Here is a 23030-nt window from a genome sequence, read left to right as displayed (position 1 = left end):
AAGGAATCCCTTAACCCTGTCTCCCCCCACCCAAGGACATTGGTGTCCTCAACATAAAGGCGACCTGAGTTTGGAAAAACTTGCTGCCATCCCCGAGGGGAGCTCAATGTCAGGAGGACCCACCACGGAAGGCCCATCATCTTCATGGGCTCCTGGTCTCCAGGTTTCATTTACACACCCAGCCCCAAACTACCACCCTCAGGAAGCCACCCTGCGTCCCAAAGCAGGAGTTGTGGCCCTCTGGGGGACTGGGGACTTAGGAAAATTCTTCCCACTCATCTCCTTCCATGGCTCAGGGTCTTCTTTCACTCTCCAGGGGCTTTGTTTGAGAATCAGAGGGTCTTGAAGGAACCCTTTCCTCCCACCTGTGACGATGCGGCCTCTCACAGGCTCCAGGAACTGGCTGGCTCGATCCCGTCCAGCTGTGGGTCTTGATAAGCAGCAAGGATCAAGGACCCGTGCAGGTGGAGGAGGCAACTTGTTTTTATATTTAAGAAAGTAAGCAAAGAGAGGCCCGATTGTCTCCCTGGTGCAGCGATCAGAAAGCAAAGCTTTTAGAGATCTTGCTGGTGATGAAGATGCAGACTCCCCTCAGGGAGCTCTTTGCCTGGAGGATGGGCCAGAATCCCCCCCCCCCCCCGCTTGATGGAGGGGTGCACAGTTATCAAAGGGGAATGTAGTTGTGGCTGGGATGTGGCTCAGTAGTAAAGCATGTGCTTAGAATGCCCGAGGCCCTGGGTTTAATCCCCAGCACCAAAAAAGAAAAAAAAAAGAAAAGGGCAGGACTATAGCTTTTCAAAGATTGAAAAGTACTGATCTAGAAATAAAAACCAACAACCACTGTAGAGCTGTTTTCTAATATGCACTTTTTATATTTCTGTCTTCTCTCCGTAAGTGGCAAGGTGATGACGTGTCTGGTCTCTACCGCACACTGTGAAATCCAGGCCCTAGAGAAGGTACACAGAACATTAAAGGAAATGGGGGCTGTGCTTGGGCAGGGCTGGTTCAAATCTCGACTCTGTCCTAAATTAGCTACGAGCCTGGATATGTCACCTCCTTCTGGGACACTTCTCATTTCATAAAATGAGAATATCACCTCTCACGTGGAGTAGTGAAAATCCACAAAAAAATGTCCTGAACAGTGCCTGGAATACAGCAGGTGCTTCACAGATGCTAGTGCCTGCTCTTCCACCAACTGCACCTGCCCCAGCCCTGGGAGGCAATGTATGGAGTCTGGAGAGGTATGTGATACCCTCAAAGCTCTGCCTCCTACTTAGGGAAGCCCCAAACTCTCAGCCCAAGAAGTTCTCATCAGATTAGGCCCGTGCCCAGAGACCAGCCCACCACCAACTTCTCAAGAGAAGACCCACAGCCAAAGGTCAGCAGCCCTCAGGGACCACACCTCCACAGACACGGGTCGTTGGGGTTTTATTTATGACAACTTCTTAGAACACACACATGATCTAGGAACAGAAATGTACAGCATGAGGCTTAAATAACTTTCATACATTATGTACAGTCTCAGCAGAGGTACAAAACATATATATATATACACCTTGTGCTCGTCACATCGCAGAGCCAAACAAGACCCTGCAGCCTGGGTCGGAGTGATGGCTAGGAAAAAGCTGGTGTCAGGGCAGGACCCTGATTCACTTCAGGGGTCTTCTCTGACTCTCTGCTCTTCATCAAACAGTTTTTACTTCCCTCTTCCTGGCAAGGCCCTAGGGACACAGGTTTAAAGGACTGAACTAAGGTGTGGTGGGGGCTGAGGGATCATTTGGGTGTTGGAGACAGAGGGAGGTAGACATAAGGGACAGAACAAAGGTGCCAGAGAAGAAACAGAACTTTCCCTGCAGATTTTGTTCTTATACATAAGAGGGCCATGACAGTTTGAGAGCTGGGAGAGGAGGCCCAGGCTCAGGAAGGCCTGTGGGGGACACTGGCCATTGATGAGGAGGAGGAGGCTATACCCAGCAAAGAAGGCAGCAAGCAGTTTCTTGTTTGAGATGGCAAAGGGATAGAAGCCACAGGTTTGGGCCACACAGTGGGAAGGAATTCACCATTCCTGCAGGGCAGGCCCTGCCCATACAAACATACCAGGCACAGGCAGGGTCCAGACAGCCAGAGGGGTGTGCCTGCACCCAGCCCAGACTCCATCTGGAACTGCCCCACCAGGAGCCGGGACTGGGGGTGTGGGGGCAGGGCAAAGAGACATCTCCCTTGACTTCACAGGGCCGCCTGCCTCTGTGCCCACCACACTGGGGAGCACAGGAAAATTCCAGCCACTCAGGGTCTTACTTACGGTGGGTTTGTGCTTTCAACTGCCCTCTGCCAAAGCCACAGGGCCCCAGGTGGGCAACAGGGCTGGACCACTCAAGGCGGAGTTTCCAAGGCTGCAGCTGGGGCAAGGGTGGGTGGGCTGGAGGCCACTCCCAGAGCCACAGCTGTCCCTTCCCAAGCGGCTGGTGGTACCCCTGACCACCAGGCTTGTCTGGGCTAGCCTCTGCCTTTTTGTCCACCTCCCTCCTTGGCAATCTCCCATGGAGCTCCAGGTGCGACCCTGGAGGATTCTGGCTGCTTCAGAGGGGCCAAGTCACTAGAGTAAAATCAAATACTAACTGGCTAATACTGAGAATGAGGTCCTGACACAGGACTGTGCTGAGAGGGCCCGCAGGCAGCGGGGATGGAGGACACCATCCTCCTGGGTGGAAGCCAATCCACTTCAAAAGCAAGGACAGGGGCTCAACCCAGGAGGCAGGGAGTCTGGGGCCAAGTTCTTTAGGCTTGGTAGGGCTGGGAGCCAGCCCTGGGGTGTGGGGACAAGGGAGGGCTCTACTCCCTGGGCCCACAACATACAGATGTGGCCTGGGCTCTGGCCTTAGGATGGGCACAAGAAGTAAAATGACGATTACAAGCCAAGACCTAGCCTCAGCAAGGGCAGCCACCAATTCTAGACACGGGCATCCTTAGTATAACAGGGGACAAGGTCAACCTGGGAGGAGCCTCCCAGGCCCAGGACTGTGCACACTGCCCGTGAGAACCCTGCCATTGTGCTCAAATCACAACCAGTTTGTGCTTCCAACTCTGGATGCTTGTGCAGTGACCGGGGACTTGCCCCCTGACTATGGACCTCTGGAAAGAGTGGGTGACTCCAACGCTCGTAGAGCACAGGTCCGGGCGGCTCAGAGACGACTGGCTCAGGGCTCCCAAAGGACTTCAAGTTTAGAGTCAATGACACTGGCCGGGACAGCAGAGCCGGCCCCGCTGTGAGGTAGTGACCCATCAGGAATGGCGAAGAGCGGGCAATGTTGATGAGCACCTCTCGCAGGGCCGTGAGACCACACCTCGGACAGGCCTTGCAGCTACAGTACAGTCACCTGGGCTGGGTGGCCCCATGATGGGGCCTCCCTGGCCCATGGGGGCAGGGGAGGGGGCACAAGTCTCCACGTGTTTCTGTAGTTGTAAACGGTCATGCGGACGAGTTTGAAGGTCGAAGCTCTCTGTTCAGGCGGGGAGGGGTGGACGGGGAGGGGGAGACTTGTGGTCACTTCTGAGTGCAAAGGGAGCTAGCCAGCACTCCAGGGATGGAAAGAGAAAGAAGGACTTCCAGTCGAAGCAGACAGACTGTCCAGGTTCCAGGAGATGAGCATGCTCACCCAGACTCAATGCCATGTCCAGCAGGGGCCGCCAACAAGCAGGACGGCCTCCTTAGCCTCTGGGGTGGCTCTGAGGAGGGCTCAGGGAGGGTGGCAGGCCTCAGCTTTCACTGGGGCCTCACCCTGCCCACCAGGGCCCATGTGGAGCAGACTCCAACAGCCCCAGCCACAGACGGAGAGGAGCTCAGGACAGAAACATCGCGCCATTAACTGGGTAGTCCATAAGTCACCATGTCCTCCGAACGGAGCTGGGAATCCTGGCTTCCAGACTGGGGCCGGTCAGCACCAGACCAGTGAAGCAACGGAAAACAATGTGGACAGGCTTGGGGAGAAGCCAGGAGTGAGGGACGGAGCTGGCCCCTCCCATTCCTGTGAATTCAGAGTGGGTCCAACAGGGGGCGTCAGAACACTGGTTTGGCCCCCTCCTGGAGCCCCAGGGGAGGGAGCGGCTCAGTGAACTAACTGCCATCTGACCTCCAATCTCTAGGGAGGCCCATGCCCCATGCCGCTTTTAAGGCTTGAGAATGTGCCTCCTGATAACCAGAAGGACAGAAGCTGAAAAGACCCCTTGTCCTATTCAGGGGTGAAACGATAGGTTGATTGGGAGGGAGGGGCAAGGTGCTGGGCAGTCCTCACCACCCAAGCAGCTTCCTAGTGGACAGGGCCACCAAGCTGCTTCCTATGTGACCATGTGGGAGTCTGGGGAGCAGGGCTCCCCAGCCCTGGGCTGTGTGGGGTGAGCTCCCCCGCCTTCCAGGGGTGGTGGACATGAGACCCCTTGAGTAGAAGACACATGTGGCGCAGCGGGCATGGTTGGCGTAAGGCTGCCCAGCACGAGGGCCAGGCCCCGGGGCGAAGGAAGGCACTGAAGCTCAGGCGGCCCAGAGGCCAGGGGGGCACTAGAAGCATCCCCAGGGACAGAGCTGGGGATAGGTCAGGGCTGCAAAGAGTGGCAGAGGGCATTTCTCTCCTTTGCAAAGCAAACAGAGGAGGTGGCCCTGGAGTGCTGGGGAGCAAAGTCCCTAAAGCTGAGGGAAAGAATGTGTGGGAGGGAACTTCAAGTCGGTTTCCAGGAGGCAACAGCAAAAAATAAAAAAATAATAAATTAAAAAAATGAAGTACTTCTGACCATCTCCTCAAAGGAATCGTTCTAGTAGCTCCACCTTGGCCCCCATCAGAATGGGACTCCAGGGAATGGTTCAGGCCCACTGGGACTAGATGTTGTTGGCCACAGGGTTCAAGGTCAGCTGCAAGGCCTAGCTGCCTACACCTGGTTTCCATGGTTACCTGAGGACTACCTGGTTGGGCTCAGAGGCAGGTGAAGTGGTACAGAGGCTGAGCTGGGCGCTCATCAGAGGGGCATGATGGGCAGAAGCTGCTTCCCCTCCCCTACAGGTCCCACCCTGGACCAATGGCCTGCAGCAGGGCTAGCTCAGCAGGAGACCATGTGGCCAGATGGAGGGAACCCCAGGGGACTTCCAGGGGAGAGAGAAGAGGGGTAATGCCCTTTGGCTTCACAGCTTGATTTCCTCTCCAACTTCTTTCACCAGGAGGCTCCTAAGAGTCGGGGAGGAACGGAGGTGATAGTATCCTATGGCCGAGGGAGAGGAAGTGGAACAGGAGAGGGGCCACACCCTCTGTCCCCAGTGCCGGCTAGCCAGTCTGGTCAGGCCACAGCTTCCCTTCCATGCAGTGAAGGCTGCTGGGGTTGAGGGTCCAGGCATGCCCTGACCTAACTCCTAGGGTTGGCCGCTGGTAACCGCCGTATGCTCCAGAACTTCACCGTCAGGTCACTGGGAGAAGGACAGAGAGGGGGCTGGTCAGCTCCCGGAGTGGGCCCAGCTGGCTGCTGATTCCCCCACTCCCCACGTGTGGCCAGGACTGGGGGGTAGGCACTGCCCAGGAGGAGGGCAGACCACAGGGTGGAGGAGCGCTGGGCGAGGGAGGTGCCTGGGGTCTCAAAGGCCCTGGGGGACTGTCATCCTGGGCTTTCCTTCCTGTTACTCTTTTGTTTGTCCACCTGAACGCTCCCTCCCTGCTCTCTGCTACCTGGCATCCCTCTCCTGGGACTCTGTTCATGCTGGGAGGAGGAAGGCGGGTGGAGAGGGGCAGGTGGAGCAATCTCTCTGGGCCAGGCAGGACAGGAAGGGACAGTAAGGAAGAAGAGTAAAATGATCTCATACCGTGAAGAAGCAGCTCAGACCGAAGAGGGGAAAAGACAGGGAAAAAGGAAAGAGGGGAAGAACGAGAGAGGAGACCGGGGAGAGGGGGAGGGTCAGGGCAGGGTGGTGGCGCGGCCCTTTATGGCCAGGACTCGGCGAGGAAGGCAGGGGGTGAGTCCAGGGACGTAATTCCACAACTTTACCCGGCAGTCACTGTTGGGGGAAAGAGTTGGAGAGGCAGAAAGGAGAGGCAGGAGGACACAGGAAGGGGAGAGGGAGAGAAGGGACATGGTCGGAACGAGAAGGAAAAAGAAGAAACCCGTCTGAGGTGTACCCCTGGGGCCATGGGCCTGGGTGCTGCCTGCGCAGGGGACCGGGGCTGGGGCTGGAGGGAGCTGTGGTCTGGGCTGGCAGGCCTGCTCTGCAGTCTGAGAGCCACCTAGATGGGGCGGAGACTGCTGGTGGCACTGCTGTGTGAGGACAGGAAGAGCATGGAGACAGGTGGGCAAGTCCCGGCCCTGGACTCAGGGGCTCCCTGACCCTTGCCTGGTGCAGCGCCTGGCACATAGGCACTCAGTGAAGGCTGGCACCAGCTGGGATAAACAGGAGGGTGCCCTGGGGTCTGCTCTATGAACCGAGTCTTCAGGAAAGCTGTGTGGCCCTGAGCCTCCCAGCTGTCCTTCCCACACCAGGGAGAGGGACGTGTACAAAGGCAGCCCTCTCTGTCCAGCACCTACCTGGAGGCTGTAAAGATGTGCTTAGTGTTGGTACAGATGGCATTGATGGGGCTGTCGTGGCCCTTGATCTCACCAATGGGCGTGAAGTTGTCCACGTTCCAGACTTTGATGACGCCCGCGCGGCAGGCGCTCAGCAGCATGGGGCGGCCTGGGACGAAGGCCAGGGCACACACCCAGTCCTTGTGGGCATTGGGGATTTGCTGCGGGAGGATCAGGGCTGGTGAGGGCTGGGGGAGGTGAGGAGGCAGGGAAAGACATGCCCTGGGGCCCCAGGAGCACACACCCCTCCTGCCAGGGACAGAGGGCTGCCACCAGGTTCCCCTGGTCTCCACGGCCGCCCCGCAGATGGGCTTCATCAGTCTTAGGCACTGGGCAGGGCTGGTTATGCTGAGGGCTTCAGAAGCCCTGATATGGGTCCTTCTGCCCTGGCTCCCAGGTTCAAATCTAAGATCTTCCCTGAAGGAGAAACCTTGTGCCCTCAGAGAGGTCAGGCTCAAACAGAAAGGCTCCCAGGGGAGGGAATCTGGAGACTGAGCTTCACATTCAAACCCAAGGGCTGACCAGAAAGACTTTGCTGAGAGCAGGGGCCCAAGGTGAGACGTGGGATCAGGAGAGGCTGGAGGGGGTTGGGGGGACAGACATGGAAGCGGGTGGGGAACAGGCAGACTAGGGGAGCTCTGCCTGGGGCACTGGCCCTGGCCACCCTCTCCTCCCCTCCGCCCACACCTGAATGAGCTCCTGCTGCTCCAGGTCCCACTTCTTGATGCCGTTGTCACGGGAGCCACTGAACAGGATGTCTCCCTGGATAGCCAGGCACTCGATGCCATCGTAGTGCGGGGGCTCAAAGTTATGAGTGGGGCCAATGGTACCTGTCACACACTCGCCGAGCTGGAACATCTTGGGGAGGAGGGGAGGGATGGGAGAGCCCCAGAGGGGCAGGGGTAGGAGGTTGGCATGGGGAGGCCAGAACCCAGGCACTGCTGTGGAGAAATTCCCCACAGTCCTTCCCCCCCCGTCTCTCTTAGATATGCTTCTTTCCAGCTTCTGACCATATCCAACTGCATATTCAGAGAGCAAACCAAATTAGTTGCTTGTATGCTCTGTGATTCTTCTTCCTATTGATCATTTTAATAGCCATATTGCATCCTGATCAGGGGATTTTTCCACCTGTCCTTAGACATTTGGGCTGTTTCTAAATTGTTCAGCACTTAGAAAATAATGCTGCAGCTTTATTAATTAATAATGCATTAATTTTAATGAATTAATAATGCTGAAACTTTCTGCACACCTTCCTGCCTTCTTTGGGGTGCTTTCTTTAGCATAAATCCCCAGAAGTCTCCTTACTTTTCATGAAGACTCCCAAGACAACCGGGGGCAAAGGTGAAAGAAAGTGGTAGAAACACCCAGAATACCCCAGCTGGGTCTTGGAGCAGAGGCAGCTCAGATACCTTGACGTAGTGGTCCTTGGAGCCAGTCACCACCAGGTCATGCTGGCTGGCAGTCTGGGTGACCGTCAGGCACATCACGGGGCCAATGTGTCCAGTCAGCTTGCCAATGGGTTGGAACCTGCAGCAGGGAGGGGCCCAGCCAAGAGCAGTGGGTTAGACGGGACCCTGCGTCAGGGTGGGGTCTGCCCTGAGACAAACAGGCCTGGCTAGGGTACCCTCCCCTCCTCCTCCAAGCAAGATCAAGAACCTGGACATATGCTGCCGTGGGACCCAGGGATTTCAGAAGAGGGGACACAGCTCAGCAGCATGTAGGACTGGGGGCCCAACTGAGGTCCTGCCCACCTTAGGGCTGGTCATCCCAAGCTCCTCGGGGCCATGCCAAGCTTCTTCCCCAGGCAGCTCACTGACCTGCTGAGCTCCCAGATGCGGACGGCATTGCCTGCGGCCACATACAGCATGGTGCCAGAGGGGCTGAGGGCCATCTGGTTGATCTGGTGCTCCCCCTGGGCACTGGTGATGGCCCGGGTTGAAGTGGCAGCACAGGCGTCACCTGAGATCACCTGGCCTGAGGACCTGCCCAGGAGGAAAAAGAGGCCAGGCTAGAGATCAAAACAGTGCATCCATGCAGGCCAGGAAACTAATAAAAGCTCCCTTAGACCGGCCCGGATAACGGGCTTCTTCCAGGAAGCCTGATGAGGACTGGCAGAGATGAACAAATTTCCCTAGAAGTGGGACCAAGGGGAGAACGCCACGCCAGCCCCAGCTGAGCCTCTGTATTAAAGTACACCAGCCGCCTTGGGAAGACTGCAAGATGGAGGCAGGGGACTGGGTTTGAACCTGGGCCTTGTGGAAATCCCTCAAATCCCACCCCACCACCACTTCCTCATCTGTGAAAAGAGGCCATGATACCCCTTCAGTTAACTTTTCTCCTAAGACTTCTTTTTTATTTTTAAAAGAAAAAAGGCTTGTAGCAAAAACGGAATGGAATGGAAGATACAGAGATTTCCCATACACCTCCTTCCCCGCAACATGCACAGCCCCCTCCCCCCTTCCCCCCATTATCAACAGCCCACATCAGAGTGGATCAATGTTGACGTATCATCACCCAAGTCCATCACATACGTTGGGGTTCATTCTTAATGTTGTACATTCTGTGGGTTTATCTCCCACTGTAGAATCACAGAGAATACTTTCACTGCCCTAAAATCCTCTGTTAACTTTTTAAGGATCAAATTAAATAACAGACTTGGGTTTACAATGTACATAAAAGGACAAAATATGATTTTTATGGTGCTCATCTGGCTCAGTCTCCCCTGTGTCTGCTTGGGGCTGTCAGGGCCAGGCCTCAACACCATGCCTGTGGCCCTCTACCCTCACAGGTGGCTGGCCTGGCTTTGAAGGCTGCTGCCATCTGCTGGTCTCACCCTGTTTCCAGATTCCTCAGATTCCTATGTTTATATCCCTCGTGTCTCAAAGGACAGGGCTTGGGGATTGGGGCAAAGGTGGGATCCAGGCAGGCCAAAGGCTCACCAATCTTCTGCCCCAGAAACTTGGTTTGTCCCCCAAACCAAGAGATCTCATCTTGTTCCCCAGAGTCAAGCCAAGTCCAAGGGCAGTAAGGGCCTTTGTGTCCACATGGCCAGTTTTGGCTGTGTTCAGTGGATCACCTGGGCTGGAAAGAACTATTAGCAGCCCAGTTTGCTGCAGCCCAATACTGGAGGGCAGACGGAGGGACTTACGTGAGAGTCCGAATGCACTTGGCTGAGTCCCGGATGTCCCACACCTTGATGTAGGAGGTGGACACGGAGAATACCAGCCCCGAGTGGCTGCAGTACTTGATGGAGACCACATTGTTGGGATGGCCCTTTAGAGCTGCGATCTCCTGCCCCGTTACCAGGTTCCACATCTTGCAGCTTCGGTCTGTGGGAGAGAGGAGGAGACAGGAGGAGAGGAGTGATGTAAGCCATGGGAAGAGGGTGGGGGGTGGGGGGCCAGGCAGCTCTCCTGCACTGGCCTGTCAAGGGAAGGGTCAGAGGGATCTGGAGGAAGTCTGACAGAAAGAAAAACAGACACATGCTTATGTACATGTGCATGTGCTCGAGAAAAACTCAGGGGAAAGAAGTTGGCGAGAGCTTTAAAACAGGGCTAGTCCAAGGTATCCTGAGCTAAAACAAAACTCCTAAGCCTTTGGTGCCTATTCCTACAGAGGCCAACACTGCCTAAATGAATAAGGAAAACTTGAAAAATATAGGAAAACTTGAAAGACAATCAATCATACTCTATTGCTACCTCCCTCCTGCTGTGGATGCACATATTTGTATATGTACACATGCCTGTGTTTCTATTACGCTCGCACGCATGCACGCACACACGTCTACTACAGATGTGTACTTTCTGCTAGTCAAATTTCTGTGCTGTTGTGACTTAGAAGCATGAGTCTGTGGGGCTCTGCTGCTGAGATCAGAGGACTGGCTTAGCTACGGATGACGGGTGATGTCTGGAGAGTGGTGGTGTTGGAGGACCAAGATGTGCCCGTAGGTTGGACACCTGAGAAGCTTCCTGAAGTTTCTAGGGAAGATCTGGAAGACAGTGCTAGGTAGAGTCAGCAAGGCCAGCTGCATGGAATGGGAGCCTTGAGCCAAGGCAAGGGATACAGTGGTAAGCAAGTTGACCTCGGAGCCTCAGCTCATGGGAGCTTTGTGTTCTTGTCTCCTTCATGGCTCACTCTGGCAAAGGAAGGGTGGGTGGGGGACCCTAACCCTATCTGGCCAGCCAGAGTTCCACTTACCTTTGGACCCTGTGAAAAGCAACTCGTCTGTGGCATCCAGGCAGAGGATGGGCTTGGTGTGACCCTCGGCCACAGACACACACTGCAGCGGGGCTGTCCGCGCACCCTTAGCTCCTCCAACGGGGGTGATGATGCCCCTTCCCGGGAGAGAGGGAGAAAGGACGTGCCTGTCAGCCGGGGATACTATAGCTAGGCTGATCAAGGTACATGGGGGAGGTGGGGTCAGGGCAGGGAGGAGATGAGGGCCTAATGACAGACTCCAGGATCTTCAGCCAAACTCCACCAAGGTCCGAGAGCAGAGAAGGGCTGCGCAGGGCAGCAGGGACCATCTGGTAGAGTAACAGCCAGTCACCAGCCTGAACAATTCTGGGGGGGCAAATCCCATGCTAGGCCCCGCTGGAAGGAGCAGAAGCATGGGCCCTGCCCTCAGTGTCCCCATCTGATGCTGTCTGATCCAGACCCTGAGACATAAGAGCAGTCAGGCCCTAGGCGGGCAGGGCAAAGGCCCATGTGCTGGAATTGACCCTTGAAGCTCCCAACACAGTCTCCATGCTGCTTCAGTTATGCAGTGTGAGGGGAAGGGAGCAGAGAGGGAGGAGCCAGGCCACCACCCTCCCAGGCGCCCTGCACGACTTCCATTTGCTAGTGAGAGCCTCCGGCTGGCACCTCCCAACCAGTGAGGCTCACCGGCTCACGCCCATGCACACCCACCCACACAGGGGCCCCTGCTGGACCAGCATGGGCAGGTCTGTCATGACAGTCTGTCATGACCAGCATGACATCTGTGTCTGTCATTTACAAAGGGATAAATCCCTGTAGGGACCCCAGTTGAGCTCGGGGTTAGGATATTTGTGGCCTCTCTAGAAGGAGGCTATATGGATCTGGAATGGCACCTCCTTGCCCTGAGAGGGGACCAGGCAGAGGCCAGTGAGCATGAGGGTTTGGCTATACCAGGCTCCTGGGGGCTCTGAGGATGATTTTTATTTCCTTAGTGAGGGCCTTTTGGCTGAGTTATAACTTGAAATATATTCTAGTTCTTTTTTAAGGAGAATGCTGCTCCTGACATCGACACTGTGGCCAAGGGTTTACTGAAATGACCAATGTTCTATCCTAACAGCGCTTCTGGAACAGCCCCTGTGGACTTGGTCACGCCCTCCCTCCAGGACCAGTGCTTGGACACACCCAGCTGCCAGCCAGGCACACGCACAATAGCTCCCCAGGATGCTCCTGCTCCCCACTTATGACACTGGTGTGGGCCGAGTTAGCCAGTTGTGGAAACTGGTGAAAGGAGAGTCCTCCCTATAGTGAGAGGCTGGCTGTCCAGGCCAGCAGTTCCTGGGGGAAAAGCAAACTAACAAAGGTCGACACCAGGGCTGGAGAGTGGATCGGAGCCCTTCACTTGCTGGGGGCTCAGGCCCTCCAGGTCCTGAGACTCGCTCCGTGTTATGGGGTGTTGTGCTGGGTTGCCGGGGAAACAGCCTCTGGTCGTCCCACAGGTCGAGGTGGCAGGAGGCACCTGCACATCTGCACACCAAGAGATGTGGGCCCTCCTTGGTGCTCCCCACCTCCCCACCGAGCCAACGTCTGAAGGGCTCCCCTACTGGCATAAGCTAAGTCACAAGGATTTTAAGCACAGCCACCGGAGCCACCAATACCCATGAAAAGAACAGCAGCCCAGCTGTGGCGCCCACGGCCTTTCCCCTGCCCTCCGCCCCTTAGCAGCTCAGCTCCGGCCCCAGCCACCCCAGGCTTCCATGCTCTGCCCCTCCCTGCTCAGGCCAGGAGGGAGAAGAGAACAGGGTGGGCCACAAGCAACCGCACCCCCTCCCCAAGCCCCCAGCTCCAGCCAGGCCCGGCACAGTCAGAGGCCACGGGGCCACCTTGAGAGAGAGGAACCATGGGGCAGGAAGAAGTCTCAGGAGGGACATGGCGGAGGGGAGGCAGGGTTCTGGGAGAGGAGGGGCTGCATGCTGAGGACAGGTGTGCAGGCGGGAGGGGCCGGTGCAGCGAGAGGCAGAGATGAGAGAAGAGAGCCAGAGGGGACCAAACACAAGAGACTTTCTGTGTGTACCTCAGGACCTCCGACAAAGAGGAGTCGCTGTCATCAGACCTGGGGAGGGCAGAAAATTAGCTGGATTAGGGGAGAGAGGAAAACACACACAGGAATGGCAGAGGTGGCGGCAGCAGCGGCAGGAAGGTCAGGGGGCAGTTATTCTCTTGGAGGGGGTGAGAGAGGCAGAGGAGGAGAGCCTTCAGGGAGAGCAGGGAAGGAGGCAGGGATAGGCTGGCCTGGGAGCCGAGGCTCCCCCAGGAGCGGGCCACCAGAGAGTCCCTCAGCTTGCCGGGTGGGAGTGAGAGGGGCCACAGGAGATGGGAGGCCAGTTTCCCACTTGGGGAAGTGGTTCCCGGCTCTTTGCTGGTTCCAAGCTCTCTGGCTGCTTCACTGCACAAGCTGGGGACACCTGTCCCACCTCAGTGATCCTGTACCCACCAGGGCCAGAGGAAGCCATGGTTGCTTCCACCTCTGTCTAGGAGCTAGCTTCTTCCAGCAACTCCTCAGGACTCACTCACATTTACAAAGCCCACTGTCCCCAGGGAGCCAAGTGGGACCATGCCAAGAGGACGGCTTTATATCACACACGGATCCCAAGACTGGAACCACTGGATTGAACCTAGGCCCCCAAAAGACCACCACACCAGGAGGGTCAGCATCCCATCCCAGCTCTTGCAAAAAAGAGCCAGTCCAGATGGCCATAATGGCACATAGGAGGGGTGCTCCTGATGGGGGAGGGCCAGCAACTCCCACAACAGTAGCCCAAGCTGAGGCAGGTTTGGGGAAGGAAGGTACACCCGGGGTACTGGGTCTGAACCCCAGAGTCAGCATTCAGGGAGCAGCATTTTGGCCCGGGAAGTAGTGTTTCTGCAGGGAGGGGGACAGGGTGGACATCACGATCGAGGATAAGCATTTTCTAACGTGGGCTCCCCTGAGAGACATGATATCATTGTCCCTTGCAGTACAGAAGTTTTTAGGGAGCATAGAGAGGAACACAGGGACAATGGGGCTCTCCCTGTTAGGGGTACCAGGCTGGTGGGAATTAAAAGTTCCAGCTTGGACCCTGTTTAGTCACTTTCTAGGACTGGGCCCCCTTCCTCCTAAATGAAACAGGGAAGACGGTTCTCAGGGTTGATTGACAGTTCCAATGAACCACGGATGGGAGAGCCGGCAGTAAAGCAAGGTGAGCACCTTCTGGATGCAGGGATTGCGGTTAACACACATTACACTACGAGCAATTAGTGCTACAACAGGAGCTGTGAGGACGGGTGAGCGGAGCCCTTCATGTGAAGGTAACTCAAGGTCGTGTCTGCGGTGGGTTAGGGTACTGGTTGGTCAGTTAGGGTACTGGTTGAAGCTAAAGGAAGGGGCTTCAGAGAAAAGCAAAGAATCAGCTGAGGCAGATGGAAAGGGCAGTTCTGGGGAGCCCTCTGGTGTGCCAGCCCCACCGGCCAGCGCCTCCTCACTGCCCTAGCCGCCATCCCAGTGGCTTCCTTCCTGCCCTCTCCTGAGGTCCAGCATGCTCCGGGAAGGGAAGGGCCTAGAGTCAGTACAGAAAGGATAGGGAGTGTCAGGGCCTCCTGGCTCAGAGGCCAAAATCTTAGGCATGGGGTCTGCCCGGCTCTTCCTGCCTGTCTCCAGCAAGGCCCAGCCCTCAGGCTCCCTGCTCCTCCTCTGTGCCCTCCCAGTCTTGCCCCTGAGCCCTGCTCTTACTTGTCCAGTGCTGACCCCTGGCTCTGATTACTGGTGAGACGAGAGAAGACGTTGCGGTCATTGCGGGGCCGGGTGGGAGGGGAAGATGGAGGCGTGAATCCCACATCTGTGGACCTGGTGAGCAGGGACAGAGAGCGGCATCTGTGAGTGACCACCCTTGCCCACAGGCCACCCCCAGAGCTGGGTTTCCACCTTGTCTCAGAGCTGAGTCCCCACCCAGGTTCCTAGGTACTACTCTTCAAAATCCATTATCCTGGGACTTTCAGTGCAGTGAGAAAATTTGTCACTTAAAGATTCATGTTCCTAGCTGAGCTTGTTTCAGCTCTGACACTGGAACAAGTGTCCTGTTCATCAATTATTTAGATCCATGGGATTTTTTAAAAAACTTTTTTGTGTGTTTTAATGATGATGATTTCAATTTTTTAAAATGGTCCCCAAGCATAGTACCAAAGTGCTGTCTGGTTCCTAAGCTGTAAGCAGGCTGGGAAGTGCCTTATGGTTTAAAAATCTGTGGGTGCTGTGCTTGTGAGTGCAATGCTAATTGTCAACAAGGTATATTAACTAAGGTGTCTTGAAGTAGAAGCACATATAAAATAAGGTAATGTGCTGCTCAGCCACTGAAAATGTCATGAGCCGAGGCTCGCAGAAACCATACCCTCCATCTCCTTGGGGACCAGTGGCTCCTTACTCGCACAGTGCTCACTGCGACTTCACAGGACATAATAACCACCATGAATGATGATAGCTGACCATACCTCCAAGGGAGACCAGGATGTCATTACACAGCCCATTCCAATACCCCAGGATCCCTCTTCTTGGGAAGTTATCATTGGGTTCTGCCTAAACCTTTTCCCAAGGACCCACAGCCATGAAACAGGGCTCTTTGGAGAGCCGTCATGACTTTGCCTTAAATCCTGACTGCACTTAAAAGTGTTCTCTCAGTTCAGAGATAAAGTGACAGGTTGTAAAGCTTCAAGTACACAGACCATTCTCTACCAAGGCCACTTTGCAAGTCCCTAACAGGGGCTTCTGCAAAGGCTTTGGAGAAGGGAGAGCTGAGACCTTGAGTAGGTCCCCCTTCTGCCTCTCACAAAAACAGGTAGCAAAAGATCAAACTGAGCTAGCTTTCCCACTATTTAGCCATGTGACCAGGGGAAGGCCACCAAACCTCGGAAAATGAAGTATGCAAATAGAGGACCCCAACAGTCCTTCTGCAATTTCAGAAGCTCTGGAGGGCCTGGCCCATGTGCATCTGAGCATCTGGAAGTTACTCTGCTGTTCTGTAGCTCTCTGGTTTTTCTTTTAATTTCTAGACTCCTCTCATAACAGGAGGTCTTAAAAAGAGTCAAAGCTCAGGCCTGGGGTTGTGGCTCAGTGGTAGTGCACTTGCCCAGCACGCATGAGGCGCTGGGTTCAATTCCCAGCACCACATACAAAAAAATAAACAAACAAACAACAAAACAACAACAAAAAAACCTAAATAAACAATAAAGGTAAAAATATTGGAAGGAAAAAAAAAAGAGTCAAATCTCCCAAGGACCCACTGTCATGAAACAGGGCTGAAGCAAATCTAAGCTACTACAAAGCCACCTATGTTGAGTGCACATCAGCAAACATTTTAACTATTTGGCTTGGCTACCCAGGTGCCTTATGGAGATGACACATCCCAAGCCCACAGCTGATGGGGTACAAGGGACCATGGGAGTAGCTGAATGACTCAGTCCAGCCAGCCCAGATTAGAAAGCACACATGATAATCTACAGAGTGGAATTCCACAGCCATTCACACACCCAACCACTACACTGGCAGTGAATCTGGAGCTGATTCTAGAAGAGGTTCTCACCTGATAGGCTGCCCCCGGTCATAGGACTTCCTCCGGGACAGAGGGGACGTCTCTGTGCCTCGAGACTGCCGGGGGCTGGAACAGAGGGTCCAGTCAGGCCCAGACCCAACTCCCTGCCCACCCTGACCCACATCCCTGGCTCCCCTCCTTACAAAGTACTGCCCCGGGTGGGCAGGCTGACGGTGCGTGAGACCTTGTCTCGGTAGTAGGGATCACGGATGGAGAAGCCCACCCCATCTTCTTTGATCTCAACAAGGGAGGCCAAGGACTTGGTGATGTTCTTGGTGGAGATGTCCAGTGGGGGTCCCAGGCACTCAGCTGACACAGCCTTCATTTGGGCAGACAGCTTGGGCTCCCCCTGGGAAAAAAAGAATCGGATGGATCAATTTGCCCACATAGGATGGCACAGGAAAGGGAAGCCAGGGGAAATCCTTAGCATGGAAATGGTGCAGGCTTGGCCTAAGGAAGAAGAGCCAATGGAAGGACCCAGACACCCAGATATCATCTTCTGTGCTCCACAGCTAAACTCTCCAGGTGTCTGGAGAATCCAGGGCAACTGAAATTGTTTTGTTGCTCTTTATTAAACTACGCAAACCACAGAATGCCCAGACTGACTTCTTGCTGGATACCAGCTTATCACTTTACCCCCAAAATATGCATAAAATTCACAGCTTCTTGTCTGTGTTTTTTCCTCCTTTTTTCTTTAAAAGTCTTGGGTCTTGTTTCAGTCTAACAACTGATACCTGATGTTAGGTAGACTCCCTCACTGTTGATTCCTACACTGTTGAATCAACTATCTGCAGGCAAAATAACTAGACATCTAGGGTTAGGATTTGGCTCAGACCATGGTGAGGGTCTTCAGTGGGGAAGGGAGAAATTTTTGAAAATGGATGTGGGGATGTCACTAGGCAGAATGGAAACAGGCCAGCAGTGGCTCTAGTCACTTTTTCCACTTTCTACCCACCTCAAAAAGGATGGACTACACATTCCCCAATTCTAGGCTAGATTCTTCTTGGCACCTCTATTCCAGCTGGGGGCAATATTAGGGCACGGATGGGGTGAGCCAAAGTCACAGTAAGACAGGGTCCAGGCTGTGGGAGGCTGGCCCTAATGTACCTACTGCATGACTTCCAGTGGGGCTCACCTTGAACTTGAAATCATCATGGCTGGTGGAGCCTTTCATGGTGAATGACTGGGAGAAGCTGAGGAAGAAGCAGAGAGTTTAGGATCCTAATATCCTATTCTCTTGGCTCTCTGGGACTTAAGCCTGTGGGTCTCAAAGAGCCCCCAAACTCAGGCTTAGCCCTGGGACCCTGGGCAACTCCTTCTCTGAGCCCCAGGTGTGCTGGGCTCTCTCTCCCAGGTGGGAAACTCACCTCCCCTCAGAGAATTCTGAGACTTCCTCGTCTGTGCTGGCATAGCCATTCTCTGTGGGAGGAAGGGAGGGTGGAGAGACCCCATCAGTGTGGGGAAGGAGGGGAAAGGAGGGATGGCCTCCCTCCCTCCTGCATCTGTACCGCGGGGATAAGACAAGGGCTTCTAGGGTAATTCTGAGGAAGCAGGGGCCTCCCCAGGGGTAAAGCCCACCTATACGCACCCTGCTGTACATTGTAGATGAGGGCCTGCAGTTCGGGGTGCGCCTCGGCCTTCTCACGCAGGGCATCCAGGAGCAGGTGGTTCTGGGAGGAGCCTGCCATGTCTGTCTGCTTCAGCCGTCCCTCCAGCAGCCGGATCTGGGCCTCCTTCTGTGCCACTTGCAGCCCCTGATGGCAGGAAGCAAGGCCTGGAATTAGCCTTCCTGGCTTTGGGGGTATGCCCCAACCCTTAGCACCCATGTGCACAGCTTGGTGGAGGTCACCTTAGGATACACCCTGTTATGAGCTAACTTGTGTCCCCCCAAACTCACAGGTAGAAGTCCCCCTCATTACTTCAGAATATGTTTGGAGACAAGGCCTTTAAAGAGGTAAATAGGGTAATATGAGAACATATGGGTGGGCCCTAATCCAAAGGGACTGGTCTCCTTTTAAAAAGAGATTAGGGGAGCTAGGTGCAGTGGGGTATGCTTGTAATCTCAGCTACTCAGTAGGCTGAGGCAGGAGGATTGCAAATTCAAGACCAGCTTAGACAATTCAGTGAGACCCTGAATTTATCAAAATAAAAAATAAAAAGGGCTGGGGATGGGCTGGGGTTGTGGCTCAGTGGTAGAGCGCTTGCCTAGCATGTGTGAGGCACTGGGTTCGATTCTCAACACCACATATCAATAAATGAATAAAATAAAGGTTCATCAATATCTAAAAAAAAATTTAAAAATGAAAAGAAAAAAGTCTGGGGATGCGTCTCAGTGGTAGAGCACCCCTGGGTTCAGTCCCCAGTAGAAAATGTGCGCGTGTGCACACACACACACACACACACACAGAATGATTGCAGATATAAACAGGGAAGACTGAAAACACAGGGAGGAGAAGACTGCTATCTATAATCACAGAGAAGAGGCTTCACTTTGACTTTGAACCTCCTAGCCTACAAAACTGGAAGACAATAAATCACTGTTGCTTAAGCCTCCCAGTTTGTGGCACTTTGTTAAGGCAGCCCTAGCACACTCAAGCAGTCCCCTAGACACAAAGCAGAGCTGAGAGGAGTCACTGGGGATAGGGTGAGGAGTCACAGAGGGCAAACTCTCCCGCCTTCTTCTGAGTCATACTGCATGCACACCAGGTGGTGTCTGTTCCCAAGATTCAAGTCCCAAGAGGGAAGAGAAGAGAGAAGCCCAGAAACCCCAAGGGATGCCTAATGTTCTGGGATAAACCCTGCTGGGCAGAATGTGGTCTGTCTATCTGTCTCCTGCTTCTCCACCCCAATGTACACACACTTTTCCCTCTACCTCCAACACACTCAAGCCCAGCCTTGCTGTGGATGGGCCTGGGCCAGACACCCAGGGTCACCTTTAATTGGGGCCCTGCTGCGTGCCAGGTGCCATGCCAGGCCCTATACAGGCATTGTCTTGTTAAAGGCATGAAACAAGCTACAAGCCTGGTATTGTCATCACCCCAGTTTTATAGCTGCAGAATCCTAGGCTGGGAGGCCAGGAGGCTTGCCTTGGCCTGTGAGTGACGCAAACGAGGAGGAGTCAGGCCTGTGGGCTGCACTACTAGGTTATGTCACGGTGGCGCCTGTGCCGGCCGGGACCCCTGAACAGGTCAGCGGCAGGCTCACCTTGTCAATGGACGCCTTGAGGAAGTTGTCCAGCAGGAGGCGGGCTTCGGCCAGGGAGCAGGAGCTGATGACCACCGAGGTATCCGTGGAGTCCAGCTCCTCCTGGGACCAGGAGACAGAGACCCCCATCAGCTGAGGCTGCCCCTGCCCACCCATCTCTCCCACCTCTTCCCCCAGCCAATCCCGTCCCTATAGCTACCTTGGTCTCCTCCAGCTGCATGATGGTGGCCTGGCAGTCGGTGATGCTGTCGTTGATGTAGTCGATGTTGGCCGCCAGCACCTCAATCTCCTCGGCCAACTCCTGCAGCCCCTTCTCCTCCTCCGGGCTCTCGGCCTGCAGCCGCTCACGTTTCCTCCGCAGCGCCTCCTGCAGGAGGAACAGCTCCTCCCTTTTCTGGGGGGATGATGATGGGGGACCATCAGGGTCTCAGGGGTCTGCCCTGTCCTGCCCACAGCTCCCACCCTAGATCTCCAGCCCATGAGGGGCCCCAGCACCTCTGGATTCCACAGCAGGCACCAGGAGCAGAGAGAGAGGGCTGGGAAAGGTCTGAGGAGCCAGAGACGTCAGGGTGACAGAGGATAAGTGCAGAGTGGGAAGGGTGGGAGGCGGGAGGCAGGCCCACCTTGATGAGCCTCTCCATGTCAGCTTCCAGGTTGACAATGGTCATTCTCTGCATGACAATATCAATGATCCTCCGTTCCAGGGACTGCCACTTGAGTCTTGCAGCCTTACTGAAGCTCTGGCTGGCCCCCTTCTTCTGGAACTTCTTTCTGGGAGGCAGAGGCAACAGGGGATTGGGTGTGACACCTCTTAACCTCCGCAGCTCCACTGAACCCCCATCAGGAGCTGACAAGCCCTGGGACTAGAGCACTGGCCTCATTCTGATCCTACCCCCCATATTTCCACCTCTGGGCCCACACAGGCCAAGGCACCACCAGTCCACCTCACCTGGCCGGGCGGGTACCATTGACGGTGTTGGCAGGATGGTCACCCAGGAAGTGGTTGATCTTGCGGTTCCACTGGCGCACAATGCTGGAGACAGAGCGGGCCCCCGACTCGGCCTCAGATGAGGTGGTGCTGGCTGACACCTCAGCCCCCGAGTCCAGCATGGGTGGCTTCAGCCCTGCGCGCCCTGCCACCCGCTCCGACATGGGCTTGGCCAGGCGCCTCAATGCAGAAACCTGGAGGCAAGAAAGGGGGGCCCAGTGAGCAGGGTGAACTAGAGCTACACAGCTTGGGGGGTAGGGACCACCCTGTGTTAGCCCAGGGTCACAGAAGGGCCAAGAGGTCTGTCTGATGCGAAATGAACATAAGATCTGCCACTATTTTCCCTTTCTTTTTTAAGCGATCGGCTCAAGTATTTGGGGACAGAGCCTGCAGCCTGCCCTCTAGACTTAGCCCTCCCATTGAGAAAGCGCTGCTCCCGGGCCTGGCAATTCTGCCTGATGATTGTGTTTGCTGAATGGAGCAGGGAGACCCAGGGCCACAGGCAGCCTAGCCCCCCTCTTTCTCCCCAAAGGAGAGCAACACGAGGGCCATGCATCAAGGACAGGACCTTGTGCTGGGACAGTCCAAGAGCACCTACCTCCTGGGTTTTCCTCCTCAGGACCATTTCCTGCTGCCGCTTCTGGGATTCCAAGGCCCGGATTTGAAACTGTGGGTCAGAGAGGAGGGGCAGGGTCCACACTCAGACACAGAGACCCTTTCTGCCCAGACTGGGCTGGGGATGAGCTGGCCAGATCTGCAGCCAGAAGCCTGGACTTTTCTCACGTTGGGTGAATCTCATGCAGCAAAAATGTTGATAAAATGGTCCCCAGAGTAGAGTTCCCTTTGCTGGAGGTTGAACTAAAGACCCCTTGGCCTCATCTCCCACTCTGGGGGAGGCATCTGGGGTTAGGGAGCTCAGCCTTGCTGGACTTCTCTGTTGGGTCTGAAGCTGCATGTTTCTGGTTTGCTGGTGACCCTGAGCAAGTTCCTGACCCTCTCTGGGGCTCAAGCCTTCCCTTGGAATATGTGGGGCCAGGCTAGAGGCCCATGGTGGTCCCGCCCTTCTGACAGGCTGTGTTCTACTTCAAGCATGACGGTTTCGGCTTAGGGCAGCAGGAATTGGAGCCTGCTTGACCGGGAGGGGTGGCCAGGTGCACAGGGAAGCTGGGAGTTGAGGCCGAAGTCTCCTGGAGTCTTCCAGGGTCTCTCACCTCCTGCCGTCGCTGCTCCTTCTTGAGCTGAGCGATCTCCCGGTTCCTCTTGGTCTCCACCAGCCGGCGGCGCTGCTGCTCCTCCCGCATCTGCTTCATCAGGGCCACCTGGTTCAGGCAGGGCAGAGGCAGTGGTGAAGGTGGGGCTTGGAAAGGGGTGGCCCACGTGCTGCAAGGAGTGGCTGGCTCCGAGGATGTTGAATAGAGGTGACAGCCTGTCACACAGCACCAGCTCAGTGTTCAAGGGTCTGGGGCGAGGGGTCCGCCCCCTAAACCCTCCATGGAGGTTGGTACGATCCGGGCAACCTGCTAGAAGGAGTGGCCTTACAGCCAGCCTCGCAGTGCAGGGACTCCCAATCTGCAAGGTGCAACTTGTCCCCTGCCCAAAGCTACCATCCTGGGTCTGACCATTCTAGGTCAGCCGAGGTTGCTGGAGGCAGGTAATCCTCTCTCCATCTGACAGCCTGAGCTGTGAAGGTCGGGGCTGGATCCCAGGGTCAGGCTCATAATGACAGCAATAAAATTCACCATAATTTACTAAGAACCAGCATTACCATTCCTGTTCAATAAATAAGGAAATGAGCATCTGGGAGATGAGTGACAAATCCAGATGGTCTTCCTACAGCCCCAGGCAGGGCACCACAACAGTTCAGAACAAGGATAGGGACTGGTATAGAGTGCCTGGAACCCAGAGTTCTCCAACGTCTAGCCAAAGGCACAGAAGCACCATTAGTATGGCTGGAGATGACCCAATGTGTTGGGAGGCCACTGTCCTGAGGCCTCGTCATCTGCCTCAGAGTGCATCATCTGCCTCCCCTTCCTGGGGCCCTAACACAGGAATGCAATGAGCACAGTACTTCCCACAGCTTCTAGGTAGTGGTGGCAGGAGAATCACCATGGTGGTTGGTCCTGGCTCTGCCACAGAGGCCTCAGACATCACAGGAAAGTCACCAACCTGTCCTGCCTGAGGACAGGTAGGACAGGAAAAGGGATAGAAAGGAAGGAGAAAGATTCCAAGGCAGCCAGCACTATCAGGGTTGGCTTCTCCCTGGCAGGGAAGGCTCTGAAGGGGTGTCTATGGAGCAGAGGTGGGCTTGTAATTACGGGGTCTTTGGGGTCTAGAATGAGTGTTCTTCCAAAGGACTGAGATTGGGAAGACCAAGTCAAAGCCTCAGCTAACAATGGTTCTGAAAACTCTAGCACACTGCTAGCTGAGGC

The 23030-nt window shown here is 55.1% G+C and overlaps 1 protein-coding gene across 5 annotated transcripts in view; it reads right to left on the bottom strand.

Annotated features, from left to right (window-relative positions):
* Positions 1-1411: 1411 nt before the first annotated feature.
* Kif21b (kinesin family member 21B) overlaps positions 1412-23030 on the bottom strand; it is a 47821-nt gene continuing 26202 nt past the window's right edge. For 3 of the 5 annotated variants that reach the window (XM_027945652.2, XM_071600192.1, XM_027945653.2), the window contains exons 16-35: positions 21813-21920; positions 21200-21268; positions 20563-20795; positions 20237-20384; positions 19813-20007; positions 19614-19715; positions 17998-18163; positions 17777-17828; positions 17545-17602; positions 16553-16758; positions 16401-16475; positions 14558-14671; positions 12863-12901; positions 10792-10928; positions 9743-9923; positions 8412-8576; positions 8004-8121; positions 7282-7452; positions 6556-6755; positions 1412-5449 (exon numbers count right to left, since the gene is read on the bottom strand). In XM_027945652.2, coding sequence (XP_027801453.1) covers positions 5389-5449; positions 6556-6755; positions 7282-7452; positions 8004-8121; positions 8412-8576; positions 9743-9923; positions 10792-10928; positions 12863-12901; positions 14558-14671; positions 16401-16475; positions 16553-16758; positions 17545-17602; positions 17777-17828; positions 17998-18163; positions 19614-19715; positions 19813-20007; positions 20237-20384; positions 20563-20795; positions 21200-21268; positions 21813-21920 — 2598 coding nt within the window. In that variant the 3' untranslated portion in view covers positions 1412-5388. The remainder of the gene's footprint in view (positions 5450-6555; positions 6756-7281; positions 7453-8003; positions 8122-8411; positions 8577-9742; positions 9924-10791; positions 10929-12862; positions 12902-14557; positions 14672-16400; positions 16476-16552; positions 16759-17544; positions 17603-17776; positions 17829-17997; positions 18164-19613; positions 19716-19812; positions 20008-20236; positions 20385-20562; positions 20796-21199; positions 21269-21812; positions 21921-23030) is intronic. The other 2 variants (XM_027945654.2, XM_027945655.3) reach the window with 1 other exon arrangement.

Source organism: Marmota flaviventris, chromosome 12 (assembly GCF_047511675.1).
Source record: "Marmota flaviventris isolate mMarFla1 chromosome 12, mMarFla1.hap1, whole genome shotgun sequence".
Taxonomy (NCBI): Eukaryota; Metazoa; Chordata; class Mammalia; order Rodentia; family Sciuridae; genus Marmota; species Marmota flaviventris.
This window is presented reverse-complemented; position numbering and strand designations above follow the sequence as displayed.